General features: G+C 41.2%; 4 protein-coding genes across 4 annotated transcripts; 2 read left to right on the top strand and 2 right to left on the bottom strand.

Annotated features, from left to right (window-relative positions):
• Positions 1-746: 746 nt before the first annotated feature.
• usp20 (ubiquitin specific peptidase 20) lies at positions 747-13,865 on the bottom strand. Its single transcript, XM_083929569.1, has 25 exons — positions 13,736-13,865; positions 13,363-13,470; positions 13,201-13,254; positions 12,255-12,317; positions 11,997-12,161; positions 11,765-11,867; positions 11,087-11,156; positions 10,856-10,969; positions 10,650-10,749; positions 8,937-9,450; positions 8,689-8,838; positions 8,018-8,130; positions 7,408-7,580; positions 5,455-5,549; positions 5,344-5,377; positions 5,211-5,256; positions 4,931-5,111; positions 4,650-4,776; positions 4,399-4,568; positions 4,033-4,114; positions 3,808-3,916; positions 3,616-3,718; positions 3,454-3,522; positions 3,213-3,381; positions 747-2,899 (listed from the first exon to the last, which is right to left on the bottom strand). Exons 2-24 carry the CDS (start codon positions 13,438-13,440, stop codon positions 3,224-3,226), a joined length of 2,871 nt encoding a protein of 956 aa, XP_083785695.1. The 5' UTR covers positions 13,441-13,470; positions 13,736-13,865; the 3' UTR covers positions 747-2,899; positions 3,213-3,223.
• A 1,591-nt stretch (positions 13,866-15,456) lies between these two features.
• Positions 15,457-18,756, top strand: rpl7a (ribosomal protein L7a). The gene is made up of 8 exons (XM_083929568.1): positions 15,457-15,490; positions 16,549-16,669; positions 16,861-17,010; positions 17,240-17,380; positions 17,699-17,778; positions 17,991-18,121; positions 18,439-18,508; positions 18,617-18,756. Exons 1-8 carry the CDS (start codon positions 15,488-15,490, stop codon positions 18,719-18,721), a joined length of 801 nt encoding a protein of 266 aa, XP_083785694.1. The 5' UTR covers positions 15,457-15,487; the 3' UTR covers positions 18,722-18,756.
• A 703-nt stretch (positions 18,757-19,459) lies between these two features.
• Positions 19,460-22,925, bottom strand: surf1 (SURF1 cytochrome c oxidase assembly factor). Its single transcript, XM_083930464.1, has 9 exons — positions 22,786-22,925; positions 22,634-22,700; positions 21,375-21,502; positions 21,182-21,264; positions 20,884-21,075; positions 20,699-20,771; positions 19,944-20,106; positions 19,731-19,812; positions 19,460-19,631 (listed from the first exon to the last, which is right to left on the bottom strand). Exons 1-9 carry the CDS (start codon positions 22,846-22,848, stop codon positions 19,565-19,567), a joined length of 918 nt encoding a protein of 305 aa, XP_083786590.1. The 5' UTR covers positions 22,849-22,925; the 3' UTR covers positions 19,460-19,564.
• Positions 22,926-23,001: 76 nt separating this feature from the next.
• surf6 (surfeit 6) lies at positions 23,002-25,654 on the top strand. Its single transcript, XM_083930360.1, has 4 exons — positions 23,002-23,208; positions 24,286-24,492; positions 24,578-24,660; positions 24,815-25,654. Exons 1-4 carry the CDS (start codon positions 23,115-23,117, stop codon positions 25,505-25,507), a joined length of 1,077 nt encoding a protein of 358 aa, XP_083786486.1. The 5' UTR covers positions 23,002-23,114; the 3' UTR covers positions 25,508-25,654.
• The last annotated feature ends 793 nt before the right edge of the window (positions 25,655-26,447 follow it).

Here is a 26,447-nt window from a genome sequence, read left to right as displayed (position 1 = left end):
AACATGAGTCAGGGAGATCGTGTTGTGCTGTCTCCAGGCTGTCGTGATATTACCGATGAACTCTGGCCGACCACAGCAACGCTCGTATTTCTCTGCTAAATGGAAATCTCACACGCATAGCTACGTGCTGTAACGCAGGCGAACAAGCTCACGGTTGGGGATAATTAAGTAATTACCACTTGATGCTTCTTAACGCTGCAATTTAATGAGCTGCACTGCCTCCAGGCGTTACTGTCAGCTGTTCAGACTGCTCTGTGTTTGACAGCTGTCCAGTGACTCTTTGATGACAAAATTGCACAAAGATTTGTCTTTTTATCCATTGCACGTACTCCCCCAAAATGTATCTCAACATTATATACAGACACAAACACACACTCACACACGCACACACACACACACGCACACGCACACGCGCAAACACACACACACTCACACACACGCACACACGCACACACGCGCACACACACACACACACACACACACACACACTCAATATCATCTCTGGTAGATACAGACAGGACACGTGTAAAAAAGAAAAATACTACAAAACAATTTTCTTAAGACAAATGGACAAATCTGTGTCCTTTCTTATTAAAATTGGTGAATTGCTCTTTGGACACATTAACAAACAAAACAGGGAGACATGGATCACTATAGGCCATGTTCTGGAATAAGTTAAGAGACAGAGGTGACGTTTGACGTTTGACGTGTAAATGCTGGAAAAATTCAAGTGAAATTAATAACATTAAAGATGGCTGACTTCCATATTGTATTGTTTTGATCCCGGGCTGTTTAGGGGGGTATGGGGACTCTGGGCTTCAACAGCAGATCAATCTTCAGTGACCTATTCCATATCCTCATCTGAGAGGGCGGGAAGTTATGTAGTTAGGGGGTTCAATGCTCACAACTGTTAGCTTTGAACTTAAAGCAGCTTCATTTAATGATCCTTTAATAAGAATTATGAAAGAACAATGTTTAGGTCACAAGAAAGGTCAATTACACTCAACATTCTTGTCATTTTGTGTTTCCCACGGGTTGCTCACTCTACAATGCTCTGCTTTAACTGCTTAAAATATGTCGGCGGACTTCGCCTTTGCAGATCTGTACAGTAAAAAAAAAAAAGGCAAGCGTGTGATTTATCTACAATGAGATAGAGGAGGATGTGGATCATTTAGCTAAGCTTGAACTGACTCTCTGCCATTTCTTAAAGATTTCTGCCCCGGCACTTTAATCAAGCGTTCATTTTGCTGCAAAGGAAATATCTACACAATATTATGCAACGTTAATATGGATATTTTAGATTAAACCTTAGTTACAGTGATCAATTATCCATAAAAAATAATCCTTTGAGCAACTCTGCATATTGGCTTTGACCTGTCTTAAATGTTGTTGGTAAATTGCACAACACTCTTACTTAGCGGTCTGATCTGTTATCGAAATATATAAAAAAAAGATCAGATTTTTTCAACGCAGGTGTTGCTGTTAAGGGAATCATTACTTCCTCTGTGAGTGGAGGTATTCAAACCTCACGACAGAGTATAATTTGAGTAAACAAGCCATGGCGTCTCAATTACCGAAGGGGGAAAAAAGCATTTTGCAAAAAGCATATAGCTCATAGTGTGACATCCCTACCACAGGGTACAGCTTAATTTTTCTGATGACCAAACATGCACAATTAAAATGGTATGTTGTCATTGAGCACTGAAATGGTGATCATAAAGGACCTTACTGTTTGTGTCTGAGTTTGTGTATGTTGTGCTAATTGTTTGTGATGTGTCAAATGATTTCTTTAGATCTCTGTGATTACTTGGTGAAAACACTGTCCCCTTTGGTTTAAACAGGTGCTGAATTATTGGTCATTGCAGATTAATCTCTTCTAAAGAACTGAAATGTCGTTATTCACACAGTTATGCTCCAGAAGAATTGCAAACGTACTACGTGAGCTATAATCAGGACAGCCAGTTACAATATTTAGTTGCACTGCTATTGCACCAGACATGTACTCCCCTCTCCGTACTTAACTCCTGCACTCTTACCATATATGACTGAAATGAATTTGTCCTTTCAGAAATAAGCAATTTTTCTAATCTGTTTGAAACTATAGCCATGTATCCATATACCTATTTATGGATAGTGCTGTACAGGAGTGACGCAATATTGTTTTGAGCACAGAAAAGATGTCAACGTGGACATCCTGTCAGTGAAATGTCCTTACAGGTCCAGATAAATCAGTAGCAGTTCCATGCTTTTATTTTATTTCTTTTAAATACACCCTGAAAATGGTCTTTTGGAACACATGCATGTTTCGTGGTGTGACACAAACCTGCTGTGGTATTTTCTTAACGTTTGTTAATCTGATCGTCTCGCTGGCTTCCATTCCTGAGGACTCAGTTATACTGTGTGTTTAAGGTTGTAGGTGCAAGAATACGATTCATGTAATATCTCTCACCTGATGTCTGAACGTGTTGCTATGAAACTAGTAAAACGGGCAAACAACAGAAAGCTTGGTAACGTCTCTTGGTTGTTGCTTCAGTCCTCAAACCAAACATCACCCTGTAGTTGTGATCTCCTCCTCAGCGGACTGGTTCACGACACCAGCGGCTGTCTGTCAAGTGTTTAGCAGTATCGGACACCTAGTCACTACAGCAGCCACTTAAACACCATAGCTACCAAAAACAGCTCCAGAGATGTGACACGACATCTTATTTTTTTACACCTTAACATCAAGGATCAGAGTTATCCAATAAATAAACTATGTGATATTTAAGTATCGTTTCACCCTCTGCTTCAGAATAATGCGTTGCTACATTTACAAAGTGCTCACGACGACGCTTCTTCACCAAGGTGCAAATTCCTCAGCTTCCTGCGAAGGCAGGAGTGGAAAGGGGAATCAGAAGACCTGAGGAAAATGGAAAAACAAGTTTAGAACAAATGAACACGTAATGGGCCCTTAACTCAAACCGTCAGATCAAATTAACAGACGTTTTTTGTGCCGCCTGTATTCTTGGCCACGTGTGCGGCTATCTTACTCTCTGCTGACCAGAAGGAATTTATGAGCTCATGTGGTTGACAGAAGCAAAGTGAGTGGAAAGCCTGACTGCGAGCAAAGAGTTACACATTACCCAAAAGTATATTTAAACATTTGATTGTGCTCAGGGGAACATGAGGTCTTATGGGGGATTATAGTGTATCTCAGTAAGTTTAATTCCAACCTCTTTTTATCTCAAAGTGCTCTGGTTTCTGCCTCGATCTTCCTCTCTCCATGAATGCTGTCAGGGTCGGTCGGGGCCACGGTTTGTCTCACTGCGATCTCAGGGCCTCCGCCATAAATACCTAACAAATACTGCCACGTCTCCTCTGAGATCTGGCCATAGTCTGCACCTGAGAGAGAAAGTTTATTAACTTATGTGTTTTTTACTCAGTTCCACCTTTAGCAGCAGTGCTGAGGTTTACCTTGCTTGAGTTGTATGTGCCCTCCTTTCATAACACCAATTTTACTGTTGTCGATGGGACCAGGTGGCTCTGAGAAAACAAATCATAAAAACCCTTTGTAAAGTCAGAAAGAACAGAGAAACTTAAATGCACTACTGTGTTTGTCTTCCTGCAGGGTCATACCGTTGTCTTTGCCCTTCACAAAGCTCTCCCACTCCCTGAACCACTGCATGCTGATGCACAGGATCACCATCGGAGCCTCTTCAGCCTGGAACTCTTTGTTCAGCTACAGACAAGAGAAAACTGCTCCTTTAACACGATACACGAAGACACATGTACACACAGGTAAAAACCTCACAGAATACAAGCTTTTACCTTGATGAAGGTGTCTATTTCCATCTTTCTGCGTTTAGCCAGAGCTTCAATCTCCACCTGGCAGATGGCACACATATACAGGTGGTTCACTGCTGGGCCGCCTCCAAAACTGAAAACGTTTAGCAAAAAGGCACTTAAAAGATTACAGATAAAATAGATCAACTTGTTTACTTTGACGGATGCCAATTCCTTGCAAATTTAAATGGAAACATGTTGCATATTCACCTGTTGTAAAGGTACTCCCAAACATTCTGGGGAACAATCACAACCAGGTCGTCTATGTAGTGGTATTTATTAGGAGGGATCCCTGTACAGAGATAAGATATGTTTAGGTTAAAGGAAAAATACTGTAAGAAATCCAACAACTATGGGAGATTTTTTCTTCTCCTCCAACACTAAATCACAACCGTCACCTCTGCTGTCCCCTGGAACAACGATGACCTGTAACTAAAACCATGTGTTTCCAATTATGGCATGTGAACTAGCCTACCATCATAAAAACTAAAAGAAACACCCAGTTTAACAAGAACAACAACGGATTTTTGAGCTGAATTGTCTCCAGAGGCTAGAAATCTTTATGGTTCCACACACCTCCGTGTTGACAGAGAAATGTGTGGTTGCTGATGGGGCCTGGTTCGGCGAACGTGTTGAACTTGTTCAGCCATTCTCTGGAGATGTAAAACTGCAGCAGGCTGGGTTCCTTCATATTGGCCAGAGCCACCACCTTCTGTCTCTCTCTCACAGACTCCTCACTACTTTTCCTGCGTGAGTCAAGGAAAGAAAGTGGGTAACAAATACATTCTGTACAAATGTTTGACATTACGGGGCCTTCAGATGCTTACCTATAGAACAGCACATAGGCCTCTGCATTCTGCACCACCGTCTCATGGACCTCTGTGACATACTGGTCATCAAACTCATACCACTGTCCATTGATGACATTCTGACAGTAAGCTATGTAGTGTCCACCTGCAGCACCAGAAAAAAGGGGTGAGAGAATCAAAGTGTTGAGTAGATTAGACAGAGAACAGGAAATACCTTTGATGGTTCTCTGAAACATGTAAGCCAAGTTGAAATAACATTTGCATTGCCCTTATCTGCAGGAAATGGTGTTATCTCATACTTCCTGCAGTGCCGTGGTGACAAATGACGGACAGCAGATCGTAAGTGGTGACTTGGGATGGACTCTCTTTAGCCAGGAAAGGCCGCATGTCGAGGCCCTCCAATGGGAAAGATACGTGGCTGCTGATCTTGAACGAATACATGACCTCGTGCCTGAAGCGTTTCAGGTGAATGCACAGAATCTACACAGAAAAACAACACTTAGTGTCAACCACAAGCTAAACTACAGTTGTTAACTGCAGCGAGAAGGAGATCGGATTAAAAAAAATTAAAGAGTGTACCTCTGGAAGTCTAAGTACTTTGCAATATTTGACACCATTTCTCAACCTGTAGAAAACAAAATACTGTGTAAAAAAATCCAAATGAAAATACCCTTTGTTAAATAGTCCACCTGGATTTATGATACATACTCACTTTTTACATCTCTCACAGCTGTACATGTTGTCCCCTGTGAAAAGAATGAATGCAGATGTTAGTTCTGATAAGTTAGATTATAGTACAATAGCACAGTGATGTATTGCTTACCTTTGAGTTCATCTGCAGCAAAGAAGGCAGCGAGGCAGTCCTCCAGGGTCACCATGGGCCCCCAAAACCAAGTGGGGATGCATGAGACTACAAACCTGTTCATAAGCAAAATGCAAACAGACATAATTATTATAGCAACAGAGCATCTTTTAAGACGTCTCCTCACGGCAATCATACTGACAAGACTGAGCTTCATGTGGGTCTGCAACTTTTGATGCAATAATTAAATGACCCTAAATGCAATGCTGCCTGGAGCGATATTAGCTCCTGAAAGGATCTTTGCCGGCAAGTTCAAAGGGCCTAAATACACCTGGGGGCAGATGCTTAAACCATGTGTAGCAGCACTCTAGGCGCATTTCCATTAGGGTAAAATGTGGCCGCTCGGAAAGTTTCAGGCCACTCCCTCTCAAATGACCATTTACTCTCCACGTTTCCATTACAAAAAAAGGCCCCAGAGGCATTGCCGAGGATCCGGAGGTGACGTAGCACTCTGAATGGGTTCTCTCAGGGGAGAAAAACGGCCCTGCTCTCCCACAGGGTAAAAAAATACACAGGTACACACAATAGACATACAAATTAGGGGCGTTTCTGCGAGATAGACTCGCCTCATTCCGGTTATTCGACCCTAATGGAAACCTTCTGGTCATCTTTCATAACAGGGTAGCGTGGAGAGGATATGTGTTGTCTTACACGGAGGCAGCAGGATGGGCCTGATGGTCATTGTTAGGTTGGAACATGCACTTGACAACAGCTCATTTCTGGAAACCTCTAGATTTACCAAAGGACGTCACAAGCACTGTCATGATGATGAAGCTTTTGAAATCTGAAAACTGCTGGAAGATGAGCAGCCAAGCACGCCAAGGCCTGCCACTGCAGCTCTAGCCCGATGTGCAGGGTGATAAATACAGGTAACATATTCCAGGTATGCGCAAAGTCAGTTAGTAAAGGAAGTAATTCTACTTTTATACTGAAAAAAGCTGCAGGAAACCCACTGCTTTGCTGACATAGGCAATAACTACACTACTGTTAAAACCCTCTGCAGTCATTAAAAATGTAACATCACTCATGTTGGGTCCTCTGGTGGCTCAGCACTCAACTTGTACTGGAGCACTGGGTCAAGAGTTCCAGAGACGTAAAAATAGAGTTTGCACACTAGATAACACTGCCAGGAACATACATTACCATCACATGTAGGTGATTAAATGAATCTATGTTCATGAGCGTTATCTAGTACACAGACTCTATTATTATACCCATGTTCTTCTGTCCAGCACCGGGTATTTATTGTCGTGCTTTTGTAAACCTCAAGCATTTCAGAGTCCTACTCAGTCTACATAATCTCCTCCAGCACATCAGTTCTAGTGACTGGAAATAAACACCAAGCGATCGAGGGGCTGATTGTCATTATATATTCAAAAGATGGGGATTTATCCTTTCAGGGAATCAGCTGTGATATCACTCTACTATCTAGGAATAGCAACGCGCTAGCCGGCAGCTCATTGACCTCCACACAAGTCAAGAGGAACATCCTTCCAAATCATCAAGTGCTGCAAAACACAACAAGGACACACGCAGTGCCTTGGTAGATCCAGCAGAGCCCTAAGACACCTACATGCCCTCGCCTGCATCAACTCTGGCAGCTTTTCTGGGAAGCCTTGATGTGGTTTTACGAGAAAACGTGGAGCTTCATAAGAATTAATTGAGCTTGACTCTAAAAAACAACACCTCTTGATTCCACTTGCCTTCTTTCTCTGTAAGAAAACCCCCTCACAGCGTGTTATGCATATCTCAATTTACATCTAAACACAAACTCAAAATCAAACCTTTAACCGGAAACATGCCTCCTATAATAGTTTTAGATGACCTCAGCATGTCAGTGTGAAATCAGATACCAGATAGTTTAGATTCGACTGAATTCATGGATTCCTCATCTCCTATAACAGTTTAACTAACCGGCGTATGGAGTCCATGATGTAGGAGATCCAGCCCTGCGAGCCATAAGTGTCAGGACACACGCCCGTCTTCACTGGAAGGTTCTGATGTATGGAAGAGTGGAGCTTGGCCAAGTCCTCTTTGCCAGGAATAGGGAGAGACAAGTCCTGGAAGGTTTCCACTGTAGTAGAGACCTGTCCCACATTCAGAGCATCGGTTTACACAGCATACCTCCATCAGAGAGAGCTTTCAACAATATGTTTATATAATATAAATAAATCAAAGCTTATCTAAACAAATCAGTTTGTGGTGGATGGGCTATTTTTAGATTTAAAGAAATCATTTAACAGTGTCAGTGTTATCAGTGTTTTCCAAAAAAAGTCAAATAAGCCTATCTGAAGGATATAAATAACCAAATAATCTGAGCAAATGGAGGTTTAAAATGGGTATTTTTGGAAGATTTTCATACATTTTATTCATTATAATCCTAAAAAATACTGAAATTACACAAATACATTTCATCTACATTTCACAAATAAATAAATAGACACTCAAGTGTATACTGTATGCTGTGGTTTCAGTCTAAAGATGTACTTCCCCCTGGTGTTTAAACCCATGTAGCGCAGCTCACCCTGTCACAGGTCAAACACTGGACCAGACTGAGGATGGAGCCATCGAATATGTCAGAGATCACACTGCGATAGTGGGACTGTTTCTTCTTCCTGGCACTGAGCAGCAGCTGAGCTGAAAGATTCATGACAGGGAGGAGGATATTAGAGGACACACTAAACATTGTTGATGTAGTTTGACTTGGACTAACAATGGCACTGTAATCAGTGCCACCTGCAGTGGATGAGGGAGAAGGGGACAGAAGACCACCACTGCCAGCTGCAGTGACACCAAAAATAGAATAAAATTCACCCATATGTTGCTGGAGATTCTGAAATTGAAGGAAGGGTTGATTAAAAACAACAACATTGCGATGTTTTTCCTGATAGACTGCAAATCTCAAGGTGAAAAAAGAGGCCTGCTGTATATACAGGACTTTTGAAACCCTCTCTGATTTCATCAACTCATACAAAATCAAAATGCACCTCACGTTTGGTGCCTTGACTTCTTAATTCATGGCTCTCTAACAAGTCTCTCATGGCCCCCAATGTTAACAACTCTCATATGGCGCTGTAGTGCAAATGTACATGTCCAAGGGCAAAGTTTAAATAACTCGAACTCCCCAGGAGTCAGTAGAAATGAGTGTCTTAAATGAGCAGATTGTATCTATTGAGCTCTGGGTCGTTTTCTTACCTTTTTTGAAGGAGTACGCAGGTCCTGCAGAGCGGAGGGGGCTGGAGCGAGGTGGACTGGAGGACAGTTTTGGATGCATCTCCTGCAGGGTTCGCACAGGACTGCAGGGAGTGGACTGGGGCTGGGCCATTGACGCTTCATTGTCTGGCTCTATTAAAACAGTATGTTTGCATGGATGAACAAAATTGAATTCACATTAGGAATATAAAACTGAAAAATCCACTTCCATAATGCTGCTGGCCTGATACCTGAGGTGTTGCTGCTCTGGCTTTGCCCCTGCCCAGTATCGGTTAACTGGTTGTTCTCCTGGGTCTGAACTTCAGTGTTTGTGGTTGGGGTTAACTCCTCTTCCTCTCCCCTCTCAGGAACGCCCTCCTCAGCTGCTGTATCCACATCCGCGTCCTCATCCATCTCTTGCGAGCCCCCGCGGAGGGGCGAGCCAGACACCCTCCTCTCCTTCAGCCTCTCCTTCTCCGAGATAACCCCGCCGGGACTGACGCCAACTATCGGCACCGCCGGCGACCTGACCCCGTCACACTCATCCTGCAGGAGCAGCTCGCCGTCACACGCTCCTCCACCCTCCCCGCGGTCACTGCTGGAGCCAGAGTCGCAGGACAGAAAGTCATCCTCGGAGGGGGAGCGTTCTCCGTCTCTTATCTCCTCACCATCACTTCCCTCGCTGCTCATGCTGCACTCGGTCAGAGGCTCCTTCAGCTCTTCGTGTAGCTGGTCCATCAAACAGCGCAGGAACTCCTGCGTGTCCTGTTGCCGAAAACACATTGCATTGGTTTAAAACGAGGACGCACGAGTGTGGTTACATAAACACAGGCAGGAGTTTTGCAGAGAAGTTGATTGACTATTGAAAAACAAGAAGATGGACAGAGGAATGTGTACGCAACAAGAAAACGTTTTTCATATTGGTAAGAAGTGGTACAAATCGAACCTATCCATACAGACAGGTAAAACTCATTATTATCCAAAAACACTTTTCCAAGGCAATCATAATCAAACAAAATCGGGTTTTGATTGGATTTCCAAGACATGCTCTCAGCCTGAATCAAACATGAAAACATTTTGAGACTGGATTACTTAGATAAGTCAGAGTCTTACAAAGAATCAACCAATCTCTAGATCTGATACGAGTTGTTTATGTGCTTGTTGTATTTCAAGAAATAATTCAGTTTTTCTTTCTTCCCCAGAATCAGACAAAGTCACAGAAGTTTGAAGGTATGTTCAAAGTTTAGCCTGTCTTAGCTCAGGTACCAGATGTCTATTGGATCAAGCAGCCTCTCTAAAGTTAAAGGAGTAATTGGACTTTTTTATTTGCTTTCTGGCTATGAGTTAGATGAGAAGATGGATGCCACCCTTCAGACACGCTGTGCGCAAAATATAAAGCTACAGTCAGGAGACGGTTATCTTAGCTTAGCATAAAAGCTGGAAACAGTTGGAAACAGCTAGCCTGACTCTGTCCAGACGTAACAATATCCTCCTGCTAGAACATTTAATGCACACCAATTAACACCTTATTTCTTGTTTATTTAATTTGTAAAAAAAAATGAATAAATCACAAGTTGTGGCTATATGTGACCCCTGCTGTGCTGTGCTAAGCTAAGCTAACTGGTTAGCCGGTACACAGTAAGTTCACAGTTTATCAATTTCAAGTCGCTAAATGTCATGATTACCAAATAAATGGGATTATATCCATCCTCTCGTACAGTTACACTCCACTGTTTTGTACAGAGAGAAACAAAGCACTGCACCTCTGACTCTGTCTGGTTCTGGGCGGTTGAAGAAAACTACAGAAATTCTCCCAAAACTGAAGTTGACGTAAACAACTCAAGTCAAGCCATTGGTAATTAAAAACATAATGCCAGAAATATCAAGTCATTTTGAGGTAATGTGTGAGGGAATACACAGTGGGACAATACTGTATCAAGCTGAGTGATGCCAGGTGTAGTTACCTGCTGGGTGCTTGCCCCTACCTGCTGAGCGTAACCACGAAACATGGGGTTTACTAGTTTGATGCCATGAGACAGACTGGTAGGCACGACATAGCTGGGCCTGGGAGGGTAGCCGCCATGAGAGTAAGGTTAATATACTGTAAATGATTCATTAGTACACAATAGTCTCGTACAGCCGCATTCTGTCACTTGTATGTGTTTAATACCGTTTTTTATGCCAGAGTTCTGAGATGAGTTTCTGGTAGCTCTTACAGAGAGCGGGCTTCTTATCGGTCCGGACCAAGCCATTGCAGTCCAGGAAGAACTGAGTGAGAGGAGGACTGGTGAGGGAAGAGAGGAAATAATGACACCGACACGACTGTTGAACTTGAGAAAAAAAGGGAAAACAAACAGAGGTGAAAGAGACATCTCTTAGTAATGGGAGGAAGTGTCCTCACCAGTTGGATAGGGCTTGAAGAGCCGCATTCATGTAGCAGGAGTTACCAATATTTTTCATCCCTGTCAAGCCTATAAAAAGGAAACAAGAGTCGTATTAAGGGGGGTTTAATTCCCAGAGGATGCAAAAGTGTACAAATAAAGACATTTTGATATAAACTCATATTTGTAGAATGGAGAGGATACCACAAGGGCTAATTTTCAATGCTAGTCTGGTTTAAAACTGGTATAGTAGCTATTTTTAGGATTAAAAGTTATACATCTATTTAACTCTATCTAATGGGTTTTCTCCGGGTTCTGCGGTTTCCTCCCACAGTCAAAAGACGTGCACTTGTTAGGTTCATTGATGACTCTAAAATTGCCCGTAGGTGTGAGTTGTTGATGTCTATGTTCGTCTCTATGTGTCCTGTGATAGTCCAGGGTGTACCCCTCCTCACACCCGATGTCAGCTGGGATCGGCTCCAGCCCCCCGCGACCCCGACAGGGACAAGCGGTTGAAGATGAATGAATGAATGAATAATAAATATGGCAGCTACTGTATATGAGCTAATGGCACTAAGAAAAATCCAACAATTTGCTTTTTAATTTAGATTTTTGTCTGATTAACAACTTAACTGCCTCAAACTTGTGACATTAAAATGCACTGTTTAGGAGAAGTAATGTTAACAGTAGACTTGTACCTCTGGGTTTAAGCTCATCCTCCTCTGACTCTGAACCTTCTTCTTCTGCCACAGCAATTGGTACTGCCTTGAGTGGGTGGCCTACTGGCTGAGGAGATGCTTCCTGGGAAAAAAAGATTAAAAGATACTTTAAATATGAAGGTGAGTAAGGCACAGGTTGTGAGTTTGAAACAGCCCCACCGGGACCTTTTCCCATTTAAATCAGAGACAGCTGAAGGAGGCGAAGTCACACCTGCTCTGTGGGTCTACAGTGGTGGGGAGCAGCAGCAGCAGCAGCAGCAGCAGGCACAGGTACAGGCACCAGCGCAGGCCTGTGCTCCAAAAACACTTCCCGCTCACACACATAACACCAGATCCTGAACGTCGTCAGGTTCACGGTCAGGTTGTGCTTCTTGGCCTGAAGGAAACACAATCGTTCACATTGTTTTCCTCTCATAACCAACCACCGAGGAGTTGAACCGTGTAAATGTGTGTTTTGTGAGGGTTTTACCTGTGCGTGCAGGGTGCTGTGATCAGAGAAGGACTCTCCACAACCAACATATGGGCAGTCGCTCTACAGAACAAAGACAGGCTTCTTTTTAGCGTGCGGGAACATTACATCACAATATCTTCCGGTTTATCTACAATGGATGCAAAATAGTGGATCTAATGCCGATATCGAAGTATAGTAATATATATATATATATATATATTATATATTATTTTCCCCCCACACATAATTGCAGGGATCATCAAGCCTCTTCTGTGGTGGAATTAAGATATTATTAAACATACTCTTACTGTGTTTGTCCACCGGCAAATGCAGACATAAAATACAAATCTTAAAATTATGAAATATTAATTAGTTGTTAAAAATAAGAAAAATACTTAAACTTGCATTATGTAAAAAAAGGCATATTAACAGTATGTATGACAATTGCTTTTAAACAAAACAAGTAAGATGCATCCTACTCTAAATGTGTCACGTCACGCTGTGCACGTAATCCTTACACTGTCGGGCATTTAATCTGATTTAATCAAGGAAGCATAGGTCTATTGTTTAATGGTCCTGTTATCCAATATCCCATAGTTAAGTTTAAAGTCAGTATCGGCTGATACCGAGCTTGCCGATATTATCGTGCATCCCTATCTACTGTATCTGAATCAGCTTGATCTATAAATTAATTTCATGCTGGAATGTCAAATGTCAATCAGAGTATTAAATAATAGCTGTGATCAGACCTATTGTGTGCTTGATTGCCTGCCTGAGTTTGACAGCTACTGCATTTATGCCCTAAAAAATGATAGTTATTACGCATTCACCCGGCCACCTTATCTGTAATACAGTGGTAGTTACGCTCGCAGTAGTCATCACTTATGTGCCAAGGTCCACAAGCTAAAACATTAATTATCCTTGAAAGGACAACCACAATAAAGGGCTTTTTAAAGGACCTTACCTGCAGACAGGCCCACAGGTTTGGGCCCCCTGCTCCGCAAGACTGGCAAGTTCCCTGCAACATATTACAAATGCACCGTTTATTCCAACTCATGGTTTTTATTACAGTGGTACGGAGATGCTGGAACAATCTTCCAATACCAGAAAATGAATGAAACCTCACCTTGGATTTCTGCAGGAGGTCCTCCTTGGTCACCTCTCCTATGGAGTCCAGGTGAGGACAGGTATCTTGTTCCTCCATAGCTACTCTCTCTCTTCAGGGGGACCTCTGCTAATTTGACAGGGCAGTGATAAGAAAAGCTGTAGTGGTTCAGATGTTGTAGCTGAAGCTAACTGTATCATCTCAACACTAAAACACGACCTGCATCAGTAGAAATCCCACGAGCCTCTCCTCTGACTGATAACAGGACCCATCAAATGTTAGACCATCTTTTCACAATAACACCACACACAATCTAACAACTGAGAGGCCTTGTGAGAGATGATGTCCTGGCTGCAGCACTGACAGCGGCTGTTTATGAATGACTCGTATTTACCAACAGAAGCAGCTGCCACGATGATAACAGCGGATTTTTATTCCTCCTGGAAACGATCCATGGACGGGCGACAGTGTGTTAGCTGTTAGATGTCGAGGAGCAGAGCCGAGAGACGCGACACCCCGGCCCACCATCCCCAAACAACTCACTCACCCACCCCCTCCCATCCACGGAACGGCACGGCACGGCACGGTAGCACGCAGAGCTGGAGGAGACGTAGACCGGACGAATCCAGCCCACAACGATTAAACATTACACTCTGATTTTATCTTGTTAGTTATATTAAATATATATATATATATTTTCTACGCGCAATTTAATAGAAACTGCCATTTAAATAGATTTTTATTTTACAGTTAAAATTCCTGTATACGGAAGTGACGTATTATTGTGCGTCGGTGAAATGGTCCCCCCGAGAATATGTAATAAATAATGAATAAATAAATAAATGCTGAAATACATGAATACATATTAAATGCATCCAGGTAGATTATCAACAAAATGAAAGAAGTTTTAATATTAATAAATTAATAAGTTTAAATTATTTTTTCTTTTCTTTAAAAAAAAATCCGTGTTATTAAAACTTCGTATGCATTAAAAATATGTAAAAAAAAACAAAAAACAACATAATACATCACTTATTTAAATGTAGATGTAAAAAGAAATATTAAAACATTTACAAAAACACACAAGTGGAAAAAGCAAAAAACAAAACAAAAATATCATCAAACATACCACCAGTCAGCAAAGAATGGGAAATAAATAAACTGCAAACATGAAATATGGAGCACAATATAACAGTTTTAATGCCTTTTTTGTGTTTGAAGAAGTAAAAAGGTGTCTTTATATATTCATTATTCTTTGTTAGTATATAATATATAATGTTAATTTATGACACCATTCATTTTTTAACACATTAAAGCGAGGTTTTACTTTGGCAAAGTTACATTTATGAATGTAAAAGCTTTGCAAAGAATTATGAGATTGAAAATAGAAACAATTACATCGCGGCTGTTCCAATGAGAATGACATACACCTTGTATGGGGGAAAATTGACTATTGAAATAAAATATTTGTGAATTAAATACTTCCTCGAGACAATTATATATTATATATATTACCAATATATTATAATTTGGTTATTATACATGTAATAATTCAATCTTATTATTAGTACATAAAACGTAATGTGCGTTAGTGTGTATGTCTGTGTATCTCACAAGAGCAATGGAAATTAAATTGAATTAAAGATATTAAAGTGGGAGCACATATTTATAGTTTTGATAGCTTTCTTGTTATAAGCACAGGATATTGACTTGAATTAACCTCCAGTTCTTTCACGAAAACACAACAAATGTGTTTTACTTTGGCAAATTTAAACTTGTGGATGTAAAACTTTGCAAGAATTAAAATTAGATTATTTTTTTTTTAAAAAGGGGACATTTTGCAAGAGAACAGAAATTCAGAAATTCAGATATTATCTAAAATTAATCTATAAATATCTTGCCACAGTTTACGGGAAATAAAAAATATCACGACTGTCCAATTGAGTATGACGTACAAAGCCAGCTGTGTATTGTAACACTGATCCTGAGTCAGAATCCTAATTGTTATAATGCAAAAACCTGGATCAGAGTATCTGTGAGATCTGACTCCAGATCTGTGCGTAAAGAGGCCACGTAATCACGGCGCAAGCCTCGCGGTATTTACGCTACCCAGAATGCCTCGGTCTTCCTTTCTGCCTGAACCGACATGGTGGGTGCATAGCTGTTGTTTCTCCGGAATAACTTTAGCTGTTTAATCTGTCTGCATCCTTTTATTAATGCGTGTTCTTGAATTGTAAAATTTACCAATGACTTCTTTGACGCCTGTCCGTTTATATAATGTCGATATTGCGCGTTGATGTGTTGTTATTTTTGGGGTAAAACTTGGATAAGTCGCGCCTAATGTAGCCGGTACGGGTAGCACCGTGACTCCCTTTCAGAAGCTAAAGCTAACGTGAACATGCTTGACTTCTATCACATTACTGAACTACCAACACTTCACTCATATTATTAATTTAATTGTGTGACTAATGAAAGTCTGTAGGGACATTTCAAGCTGGTATAATTTATGGGTACACAAGTGTATCCGGGTGCTGTACCCGGTAATGTTAGCATATGGGCCCGAGCCTCGCTGTTTACACTACACTTAGCTACCATAGCTTAAGTCTAATTAGTTTACGTATTAGTGACTTCAGTAGCTTGGTAGTTCAATATTGTGTGAATGACTTAAACTATAAGGCTGAAGTTAACGGCGCTAAGCTGCAGCATCGTCTTGAAGCGAGTTCGTTGGGCATGCAATGCTAACAGTGTAGACTGAGCAACATGGGCAGTCAGCGAGCTTTATTCACTGTACTGCGTTTGAGCTTTATACAAAGTGTTTTATGCATTCGTGGCTTTTACATTCAGTGGGGCTTTAGACTGTAATTATGCACAAATCTATGACTGAGGCTGCACTTAAGTTATATACGCTGAAGCCTATTCATGCTGCTTTTCCAATCTGGATAAGTTAAAGTAGATGCCACTCTGTAAACCCTGTCAGGTTGTGCTGAATATCTAATGTTTGTTGTGCTTTATCGATGTGAGTCCCTCGTTAAATCTCATCTAACTTGGCCTGAATGCAGTGATGTTTTGAATTTCTTCAACTGAAACATGCCTTGATGCTTTATGAGCTTTTTAACCCTGAGCATTGGCCAAAAACCTACAAGGATTTATCACAGACAAGGAAATCATTAATGCATCTTAACACTTGTTTTTTGTTTTTCTCGACAGCCTAAGGGAAAGAAGGCTAAGGGGAAGAAGGTGGCACCTGCCCCTTCTGTGGCCAAGAAACATGAGGCCAAAAAAGTAGTCAACCCCCTGTTCGAGAAGAGGCCAAAGAACTTTGGCATTGGTAAGAACCCTTAGGTTTCATTTCGGACAACGGGGACTGTTACAGTGCAGATGATGTTAAGAATATTTGCTATCTTAACAACACTGAAGACAACTTTTTATCACCAAGATCGCTGATGCACTTCAAATGCTAAGAATGACTTCTCCCAGTTTGATATCAGATACTGAAACACCTTTTGTGTTTTCCCACAGGCCAGGATATTCAGCCCAAGCGTGATTTGACACGCTTTGTGAAATGGCCTCGTTATGTCCGCCTTCAGAGGCAGCGCTCCATCCTCTACAAGCGTCTGAAGGTTCCCCCGGCAATCAACCAGTTCACCCAGGCTCTGGACCGCCAGACCGGTAAGTTGCACCTTAGTGAGAAAATCTGTATTTCAAGGCTTTTTGGGTCCTTATTGGTACCGTTGTGGTTTTGCAAATGATGTGAACGAATATTTGCTATCTGAACACCCTTGCTGACAATCCACCAAGATCACTGATGCAGTTACTTGAGATGTTGAATAAAACATGCATATTAGCCACTGTTGGGTGGTTGATTTAAATTTGTAACGTAATCTATGTTCCTTTTCAGCTACACAGCTGTTCAAGCTGGCCCACAAGTACAGGCCAGAGACGAAGCAGGAGAAGAAACAGAGGCTGCTGGCCCGCGCTGAGCAGAAGGCCGCTGGAAAGGGAGATACCCCTACCAAGAGGCCCCCTGTCCTCCGTGCAGGTAAGGTGCAAAGAACAGAGTAACTTAACAGCTGTAGAAAATGTAATTGATGGGCAACATATTAGTATAACCTGTTTACAAATCTACATAAATATGAAAAGCCCATTTTATTGAGGTTTATTATGTGGTTAGACCCATCTAGTGAAGTCTTATCTAACCTGGCCTGGGTGCAGTGATGTTTTGAATTTCTTCACCTGAAACATACCGTGATGGTTTTTGAGCTTTTTAACCCTGAGCACTGGCCAACAATATAAACATATTTTCAGGGGCAGTATTTTTACTGGCTAAGAGATAATTTCCATTTCCTCTTCTCTACAGGTGTGAACACTGTCACCTCTCTGGTGGAGAGCAAGAAGGCTCAGCTGGTCATCATCGCCCACGATGTGGATCCAATTGAGGTACGCTTGTCATACATTCATCACAGTTGAGTCTAAAAAAGTGGTTACTGTCAATGATGTATGAATTTCTTCACCTGAATCCTTTATGTGGATCAAAACTTCCGAGCTTTTTAACCCTGAGCAGAGACCACAAACGTTTATTGGGTCATTACAGATCTGTCAGATTTCAACACAATTGTTAAATTGATCTCCCGTTTCCCCTGCTTTTCCAGCTTGTTGTCTTCCTGCCAGCTCTGTGCCGCAAGATGGGCGTCCCATACTGCATCGTCAAGGGCAAGGCTAGACTGGGCAGACTGGTGCACAGAAAGACGTGCACTTCAGTTGCCTTCACACAGACAAACCCGTAAGTATGCAGAATTAAAATGCTGTGTTGAAAATCAAATGTCTTTAGTCATTTATCAAAGTTCATTTATTGGTGTGATCTATCTTGTGAAGTCTTAGTTAACTTGGCCTTAATGCAATGATGACTTGAATTTCTTCAACTGAAACACCTTGATGCTTTTTGAGCTTTTTAACCCTGAGCATTGGCCAAAAAAATGACTCCAGTTCACATCCTGAACATTATCCTTCTGTAAAGTCAACAGTCATTCAATTGGTAATCTCGTGGCTCCAGCTCTAAATTACGTCAGCGCTTTATTAACTAGCCGTGTTCTCTCCTAGTGAGGATAAAGGTGCACTTGCCAAGCTTGTGGAAGCCATCAAGACCAACTACAACGACAGATATGAAGAGGTGAGCATTTATTTGATTGAACTAAAGTATCTCCACAAGTCAAATTGCATGTTAATATCAAAGAAGAAATTGCACCATGATAAAACGTTTGCAAAAATTGTTTTCCAGATCCGTCGTCACTGGGGAGGTGGTATCATGGGCCCCAAATCCACAGCCCGCATCACTAAGCTGGAGAAGGCAAAGGCCAAGGAACTGGCAACCAAGCTTGGTTAAATTGTTTGGAATAAAAAATGTATGTCCTAAAAAGAGACTGCTTGAGATTGTTTTGTTTTTTTTCCAATCAATTTAGCCTTCTAGTTAAATCAACGCAGCATTTATTCTTCTGACAGCTGGGGTTGAGAAGTAAATATTACAATATTAGTGTGGGGTGTACGTGGTTTCCTAGGCAGCAGGTGATGGAATTGGTGAGACTAAAGGGATCTGGTCAGTTGAGCTAATGATGGGGTTATTTTAGGCACTGTATTTCATATTTAGAACATTATTGTAGCAAACAACTTTTTTTCTATGTAAAGAAAGTGGTGTAATTTGTGCAGTTGGCTGAAAAAAAAAATCTGTTTTAGTGAGAAGGCAATCTCAGGCTGCTTTCATTGAGTACAGCACCTAATTTTTTTAAGGTTGGGAATTGAGTGGTTACAGGAGAGGTTTTGACAAAGTAACTGCCTTAAAGTGCAGATGGTTTAAGTCTAAACCATTTAACCAGAGCTGGTAAACAATGTACATTCAGACTAGTTCGATTTCTATTGATATTGGGCCTCCTGCATCTAAAAAACCATTTGCTCACAAGCTGTCACAGCGACTAATCCTTGTTCACTTAAAAAACCAAAAACAAACTCTACAATACTGCAGAACATATTGTATTACCCTTATGTCCCCATTGGTTTATAGAACAGTTGGCAAAATAAAACCAAAGAATGCAAGAGCTTAATTTATATTTATTCTCAAACATGTTTCAGGAGAATAATCCACAACTATTTACATTTAGTCAGTGAATATATACAGCAGCATAAATCTATCAAAGTATTCATGTGCAACCCAAGTTCACTGCCTTTAATCACATCACAGCTTAATCTTCTTGATGAACTTTGCGTACCACATGTAGGAGGTGGCTGCACACAAACCATACCTTAAGGGGAAAAAAGAAAACGCAGTTAATGTATCTGGGTTTTCTACAGAGAAACAGCATCCAGTCAGCTTTGAAACGGGCTGTTTTTCCTCCACTTACCATGTAACTACGTACTGCATGTGTTCGTTCCTCAGTGTGACTCTGGTCTGTCCACCTATTGGTCCGCCAGGAATTGTGCTCCCTGCATGATAGAAGGCACTTTCATTCACCACAATTCAGTTTACTTATACAAGCGGGTTTAACCATTATTTTCTGCACACAGTTGTATGTTTAATGTGAGCATCCTGAAATGTGTAGTTGGTGAAAACAAACCAAAGTCTGCATCAATGAAGATGGGCTCAGCTCCGGTGACCGTGCCCATGGTCTCCAGGTCGCGGTAATGCCAGTGGTTTCTCTGCACATCATTGTTCGGTACAAAGGGTTTGCGTGTCTCTGTCAGCCTAACTACCCCAACCACCTCCACTTCACCCTCCACCTGCACAAAATCATTATTACATTGTGTCAGATAAGACTGAAAAGACGGCAAAGGATTCAAATGTAAGAAGTGGATCAGTTACACTCAAGTTAATGAACCGTGTTTGCAGTGTCATCCACAGGAATGATGAGTTAAAGGGAAACTCCACAAAGTTTACAGCTTTTAGGGAGTGTTTGTGGCTTCAGTGGGAGCTGCACAAACGCTGATGTAGGGCCTCAGGGGATGTGAAGTGAGGCCCGCTCCTCATCTCTGCCTGAGGCTATGTAAGTCACTACACAACCAAACTGATCTAGATGTATTGTGGGTAATGTAGGCAATCGGCTTTGATCGCCATCGCAGCCGGGGAATGACTGCGACAGCCCTGTAGCAGCACTTTCCACCTATATATAGTTCAGTTGTAACATCACAACCGTAAAGAAGTTGTTTTGATATTTTCAGAGTATTTACATAGCATCTAGGCCCGCTTTATAATAATAATAATTAAAATAAACATGGAAATCTTGCTTTTTAGAAAATGGGACCTTTTGATCACATCTCAAGGCAGACAATCCTACAGAAGTGCAATGTTAAATTGGTGGAATCTTGTACTCACCTGTCCCTTCATCCTGGTCTCTGGTTTTATCTTCTGCTTTGGGACGTATCCTCTGTTCACCAGGATTGTGATGCTGCAGGAGAACATAGCGCAGATCAGCTAGTGTTGGATGGAAGATGTCTATGCAGCCAATAGTTTAACTACAGGGTAAACCCAGTGCATCAGTGTTTGATCTGTTGTCTTACCCGAGGTCGGTACAGTGGAATGGAGTGATGACATTTGCGCCGGTCTCTCCACTTGAAGACAGCCTGCCGGCCTCCCTGGCCTCTTTCTCTGGGTCGACCGGTGAGCGGGGCAGAATGTACAGCTCCTGTGAGTGGTCGTACTGTCCGCGCACTTTCACCCTTCTGTACTCTAGGCTCTTCAGCTCATGAGGACTAAGGTCCAGGGAGACAAATGACAAGCAAACACAAATGAACCGTGTCCTGCTATGCGACCTGCCGTTCAATCCTAAAAGTGTGTGAATAATTGTAAAGTGCTTACTCAAGAGGAAGAGGGATGGGTTCTGCAGTAGTGAGTCTGTTCAGCTCATTAATCAGCTGAATCTTCCACTGACGCCGTTTCATCTTCATAGAAAAAAAAGTATATGAGTCCATCCAACAACAACAACAACAAACAAAAGATAAATCACTAGTTTTTTCTAAAGAGGTGATAACGCAAAGCAAACAAGATGTACCTGCCATGTACCAAGGCCAAAGGTGGTGGCAGGGATGAGCAGCAGGAACCATTTAAAGAAAGAGTCTTCTCCTTTCTCTGCTCCGGCTGCTGTGGAGCTCGACTGTCGCCCAAAGGTGAAGAACTTACCTGGAAATACACAATACACAGGACATTTACACACCAAAATGACATTTTAGATACTGGAGTTTTATTTTCCTCTGAGCTGTTTTTATTTAATTTCTTTCATAAAAAGGCTTACACCAAGATGTTTTATTGTAAAACCTGATGCTTTTATGACTTGTCCGTGTTATTTTGCTGTACTTTGTAGCAAGCGTTAACTACTTGGAACAGCATCTGCTTCCCTAATGGCCCCCGAGAGCAGACCGAAGTATTATGAAACATTTTTGTACGAGTTCTTATATATAATCCCATTTAAGGCTCACAGCTGGGTGAATCAAACACGAGCTGTCACTGAATACAATTTTTAACTTTGGGTTTTTTCAACTCTTGCAGTGTTTGATGTTTGTCCCAGGATTTTCTTGAAAATCAGCTGTGACACAAAGAAAGAAGTGCTTTATCGACACGGTGGTGTGGTGGTCTGCACTTTTGCCTCACAACAAGAGAGTTCCTGGGGCCCTTCTGTGTGAAGTTTGCATGTTCTCCCCGTGTCTGCGTGGGTTTTCTCCAGGTTCTGCTGTTTCCTCCCACAATCCAAAGACATGCACGTGTTAGGTTAATTCATGACTCTAAATTGCCCGTAGGCAATGTCTGTCTTTGTCTGTCTCTATGTGCCCTGCAATAGACTGGTGTCCTGTCCAGGGTGTACCCCGCCTCACGCCTGATATCAGCTGGGATCGGCTCCAGCCCCCCCGTGACCCCGACAGGGACAAGCGGTGTAAGATGAATATATATATATTTATATATATATAAATATTACAAAGTATTGCTTCCCATAACTTTCACAAATCTACAATTTGACCATGAAAATCTAATTACATTGTTAAATACCATACATGAACATTTTCTAATGACGAAACCTTTAATTGCCGATTTCTTGAAAAGAATTCTAAGTTTACAAGCAACTATTGAATCTTCTGTTTACAAAATAGTGCACAATTAACAAATAACGTATTCATTTATCTGTCTAATTCAAAAATCCACCTGATAGTTCTTCATTTAATCTGTCATTGACTATGTGCTTTAAAAACAACAACCCTATATTGATTTATGTGTATTTTTGAGCTTTTCAAAAGAGCTATCATCATTGTGTTTCATTACCTTCTGCACGTTTGAATGGTGTCAGTCTGGGCAGGAGGAGAGCCCTCTTGATGTAAATGACATGCGTCTGCAACCACAGCAAATATGTCAGAAATGTGACATTCACAACAACACACAGCGAAGTGACGGATGTAGAAACACAAGTAATGTACCTGTCTTTTAAGTGTCGTTAGCACCCTGGTTGAATAAGCCAGCGCTGATTTTAAAGAAGCCATTCTCAAGTCAAAACATCAACGAAAAGCTGGATGAGACAACCGACTACATAACACCCACAGTGTACCAGCTACATAACCGCTCAGGAGGGGGGACTTCTTCTGGTGTTACTACTTCCGGTTTGCCGAAGCTCCGCCCACGTGTGTTGTGGACCCACGTGTGTGCAGAAGTGTGTTGCTATTTTCTGTCAGTACGCTCGCTCCTGTCTGTCTGTAATGTGTTCGTTTTAGCTGCATTCACAGGTGACGGCTCGGTTTCATAGTGAAACATGGATCTCGCGTCTAAGGACTCGTACATTCAAAAGCTCGCGAGCAAAGTGTTTTCTCCACGAGACCACCAGGAGCCGAAGAAGAGACCGTTCGGTAACGTTGGCTCGCTGTCTTTACCTTATTACGCTCACTTCTGGATGCGTGTTTTAAAAGTGTGTGTGTTTAATGTTTGTGCAAAATACTCAAACTCAATGTGTAATTACATGTGGTTCGCCAAAGGAGGCGCTACACGGTTTAAAAAGCAGCTTTTCCTGATACAGTGAAGACGAATATGAGAAATGGGCAAGAGTTATCAATCTACAAACAATAACAGATCAACATAACATGTGGGTCACTGCAAAAATAGCACATAATCATCTCCAGCTCCTGAAATGTGAGAATTAGCTGCTTTCCTCTGGTTGTATTTGGTAGATTAAATATACCAGTATTAGGTCAGTTTGATATTCAACATTCATTTGATATTCAGAATTTAAAAATCTGTTATACATGTAAACCATTTTATTGAATTATGTCAAAACACTTGTGCAACATAAAGACTAATATCCCTCGTGTATCACAAGGCTTGTTTTTGAATAAATATATTTTATTTGTGACTTTTTTTATGACTTTTATTCTAAACTTAAATCTATTATGCTTCCTTATCTTTTCACCTGCGGATGTCAAACCACTTTTGCAATGTAAGGAGCCTAGGTCAGAAGATAAGGAAGCATAATAGATTTAAGTTTAGAAAAAAGTTATATATGATTCAAAAACAAGCCTTGTAATAAATAACGAATATGTTCATGTTACACAAGTGGTTTGACATAATTCGATCGAATGGTTTGAATGCATAATAATTTTTTATTCGGCTATTTTCATTATTTTCTGACATTTTATAGGTGAAACAGTTGATTGGTTAATCTTGTGCTACAAACAGTAATTTGTCGACCAATCAGTTAATGGATCGACAGAAACATCAGCAACTATAATTTATGTATTTTTAATGCACAAAATGCTGAAGATTTCCAGCTTTTCTGTGTTTTCTGTAAGATTAAATTGAATTTGGGGTTCTGTTCTCCCATTCTGTTACCTGTAATAACACGTGCAGGATCACGACAGTTCACTTGACATTAATGTTCTCATGTGGAATATATAATGTGATCATTAATACATGTTTTTGTCTGTGTGCAGCTTATTACAAGGGTAAAACTGACACTGGTCCTCCAAAGAAGAAGAAAAAGTGTAAAAAGAAGCATTTTAAAGAAAAGGGCACAGATGAGAAGACACCTCCTCCCAAATCCCAACAAAAGTCTTCTCCCTCTGCATCAGCAAAGAAAGCGAAACTGAACGGCTCCCAAGCTCCGAGCATAAAGGGACCTAAAACACAGGCACCGAAAGGTACAGTTAGCATATATTAAGCAGTCTGATCCTGTTATTAGAAACTGTTCTTTTCCTACAGTCACATCTTTTCTTTTTCTTAAAGGAGGGAACGTAGAGTCCAGCTTCTCCACGGTAGACGTTCTACGTAAGAGACTCCATGAAAAGATTGAAGAGTCCAGAGGGCAGGTATGCCGTTTTTAAAGATGAACAAAAGAAAACACAGATGTATTGAGGCAGTGTATCCAACATTATGATGTGCACGTTCCTGTTTTTGTTTATTTCTAACATAGTTTGTATTTTACTGTAGACTCACTGACATGGTACGCTAATCTTTCATCAGGGAGCCCCAAAGAACGCAGCATCAGAGGCAGTCCAGGCAAAGCGAGCCAAGCGAAAGCTGGAACGGGAGCGCAAGAAGAGGAAGAGGAAAGAGTTTCGGGCAAAGAAACTGGCTGAAGAAAGTGGCCAGGAACACCAGCCAGAGATAAAACAGGAAGTAGAAGAGCCCGCCCCAGCCGCGAGCAAAAGAAACGAGACTGCAATCGTCTTCAACAAGGTGGAGACGGTGGAGGAGGGATACGTAGACAAGATGCTGAAAAAGAAAAAGAAGAAGGAGAGCATGAAGGGCCAGATAACGCCACTGACGGGGAAGAACTACAAGCAGCTGCTCGGCCGCGTGGAGGCTCGCAAGGCAAAGCTGGAGGAGCTGAGGGAGAAAGACGAGGGGAAGGCCCGCGAGATGGAGAAGAAGATGAAGTGGACCAACATGCTTTACAAAGCGGAGGGCATCAAGATCAAAGACGACGAGGACATGCTTCGCTCCTCGTTGAAGAGGAAGGAGAAGAGGCGTACGCAGAAGAAGAAGAACTGGAACGAGCGCAGCGAGACGGTCGTAGGGAAGATGCAGAAACGTCAAGACAAGAGACGAAGGAACCTCCAGAGAAGCAAGCACGCCAAGACAGAGAAGAAGAAGGACAGGGCGCGGAAGAAAGGCAGAGTGCTGCCCGAGGACTTGAAAAAAGCATCAGTTTAGAGGAAGAGTGTGTTGTGTGGTGTTTTATGACAAGACAACCGTGTTAAAATCCGTCTCTTTTTAATGACAGTACGACTTATTTACATGATATGAAAGCGCTACTTGGCATGTCGTACCTTCTTTCCTGTTAAGGAGTAATACGATGTGCGTTATGGTTAATAAATTGTCATGCTTCATTATGATGAATATAAATGGAGATACGTTGTTTTATTTATTTATTTATTTATTTGAGCAAATATCAAACCTGTTGGTGTCTCTTTAAAAGTATAGCTATCACACTCATGTCTATTGGAGCTGACATACAGCCAGCATCTGGTTAGCTCATTTAGCTTAGCATTAAGACTGGGAACACGGCTGGTCCGGCTCTAATGTCATAAAACACTAATTAACATAAGCTTATTTATAACGTCAAAGTATATCATGTAAACAAATAACGTCCCTTTCTCTTTACCCAGTGCCAGCCTACAGTAGCTGCAACCCCGCAATGCTGGCCGCTATTGACCGGTATAATGTAAACAAAACGTGACAAAAAAGTCATTGTAAAACCCGTTAAAAAATAAAATAAAATAAAATAAATGAATAATTAATATAATAAATATTTATTCAGACTACATATATATATATATATATATATATATATATTTTGTTAGGGAACAGCAAAACTTTTATTCTGTACCCCTCAAAACGCCCCATGGATGTTTTTTTTTAAAATATCGCTTTTAATGAGGATTCTACATATTCAGCCTTTAATAATCAGATATTCAAGGACAACATCTAGATTTTCATATAATAAATATATATATGTATGAGTTTAAAAGTAAAGGAGATTCCAAATATGTCTAAAACCGTTTGGATATTTCACAATAATAATACAAATAAAAACAATAATGATAATAAAAAACAATAATAATAATACAAATAAAACAATAACAATAATACC

Source organism: Echiichthys vipera, assembly GCF_963691815.1.
Source record: "Echiichthys vipera genome assembly, chromosome: 16".
Classification (NCBI taxonomy): Eukaryota; Metazoa; Chordata; class Actinopteri; order Perciformes; family Trachinidae; genus Echiichthys; species Echiichthys vipera.
The sequence above is the reverse complement of the archived record's forward strand: the minus strand, read 5'-3'. Positions and strand labels throughout refer to the sequence as shown.

Bases quoted from the DNA above. Each gene is read 5' to 3' on its own strand.
- rpl7a (XM_083929568.1), top strand. The intron at 16,670-16,860 runs GTAAGAACCCTT...GTTTTCCCACAG, and splicing joins GCCAAAGAACTTTGGCATTG to GCCAGGATATTCAGCCCAAG. The intron at 18,509-18,616 runs GTGAGCATTTAT...ATTGTTTTCCAG, and splicing joins ACAACGACAGATATGAAGAG to ATCCGTCGTCACTGGGGAGG.
- surf6 (XM_083930360.1), top strand. From the start codon at position 23,115: ATGGATCTCGCGTCTAAGGACTCGTACATTCAAAAGCTCGCGAGCAAA. The intron at 23,209-24,285 runs GTAACGTTGGCT...GTCTGTGTGCAG, and splicing joins GCCGAAGAAGAGACCGTTCG to CTTATTACAAGGGTAAAACT. The intron at 24,661-24,814 runs GTATGCCGTTTT...ATCTTTCATCAG, and splicing joins TTGAAGAGTCCAGAGGGCAG to GGAGCCCCAAAGAACGCAGC.
- surf1 (XM_083930464.1), bottom strand. From the start codon at position 22,848: ATGGCTTCTTTAAAATCAGCGCTGGCTTATTCAACCAGGGTGCTAACG. The intron at 21,503-22,633 runs GTAATGAAACAC...GTGTATTTCCAG, and splicing joins ACCATTCAAACGTGCAGAAG to GTAAGTTCTTCACCTTTGGG. The intron at 19,813-19,943 runs GTTTGTTTTCAC...TCTATCATGCAG, and splicing joins CTTCATTGATGCAGACTTTG to GGAGCACAATTCCTGGCGGA.
- usp20 (XM_083929569.1), bottom strand. From the start codon at position 13,440: ATGGAGGAACAAGATACCTGTCCTCACCTGGACTCCATAGGAGAGGTG. The intron at 12,162-12,254 runs GTAAAACCCTCA...TGTTTCCTTCAG, and splicing joins ACAGCACCCTGCACGCACAG to GCCAAGAAGCACAACCTGAC. The intron at 11,157-11,764 runs GTACAAGTCTAC...TCCTTTTTATAG, and splicing joins GGATGAGCTTAAACCCAGAG to GCTTGACAGGGATGAAAAAT.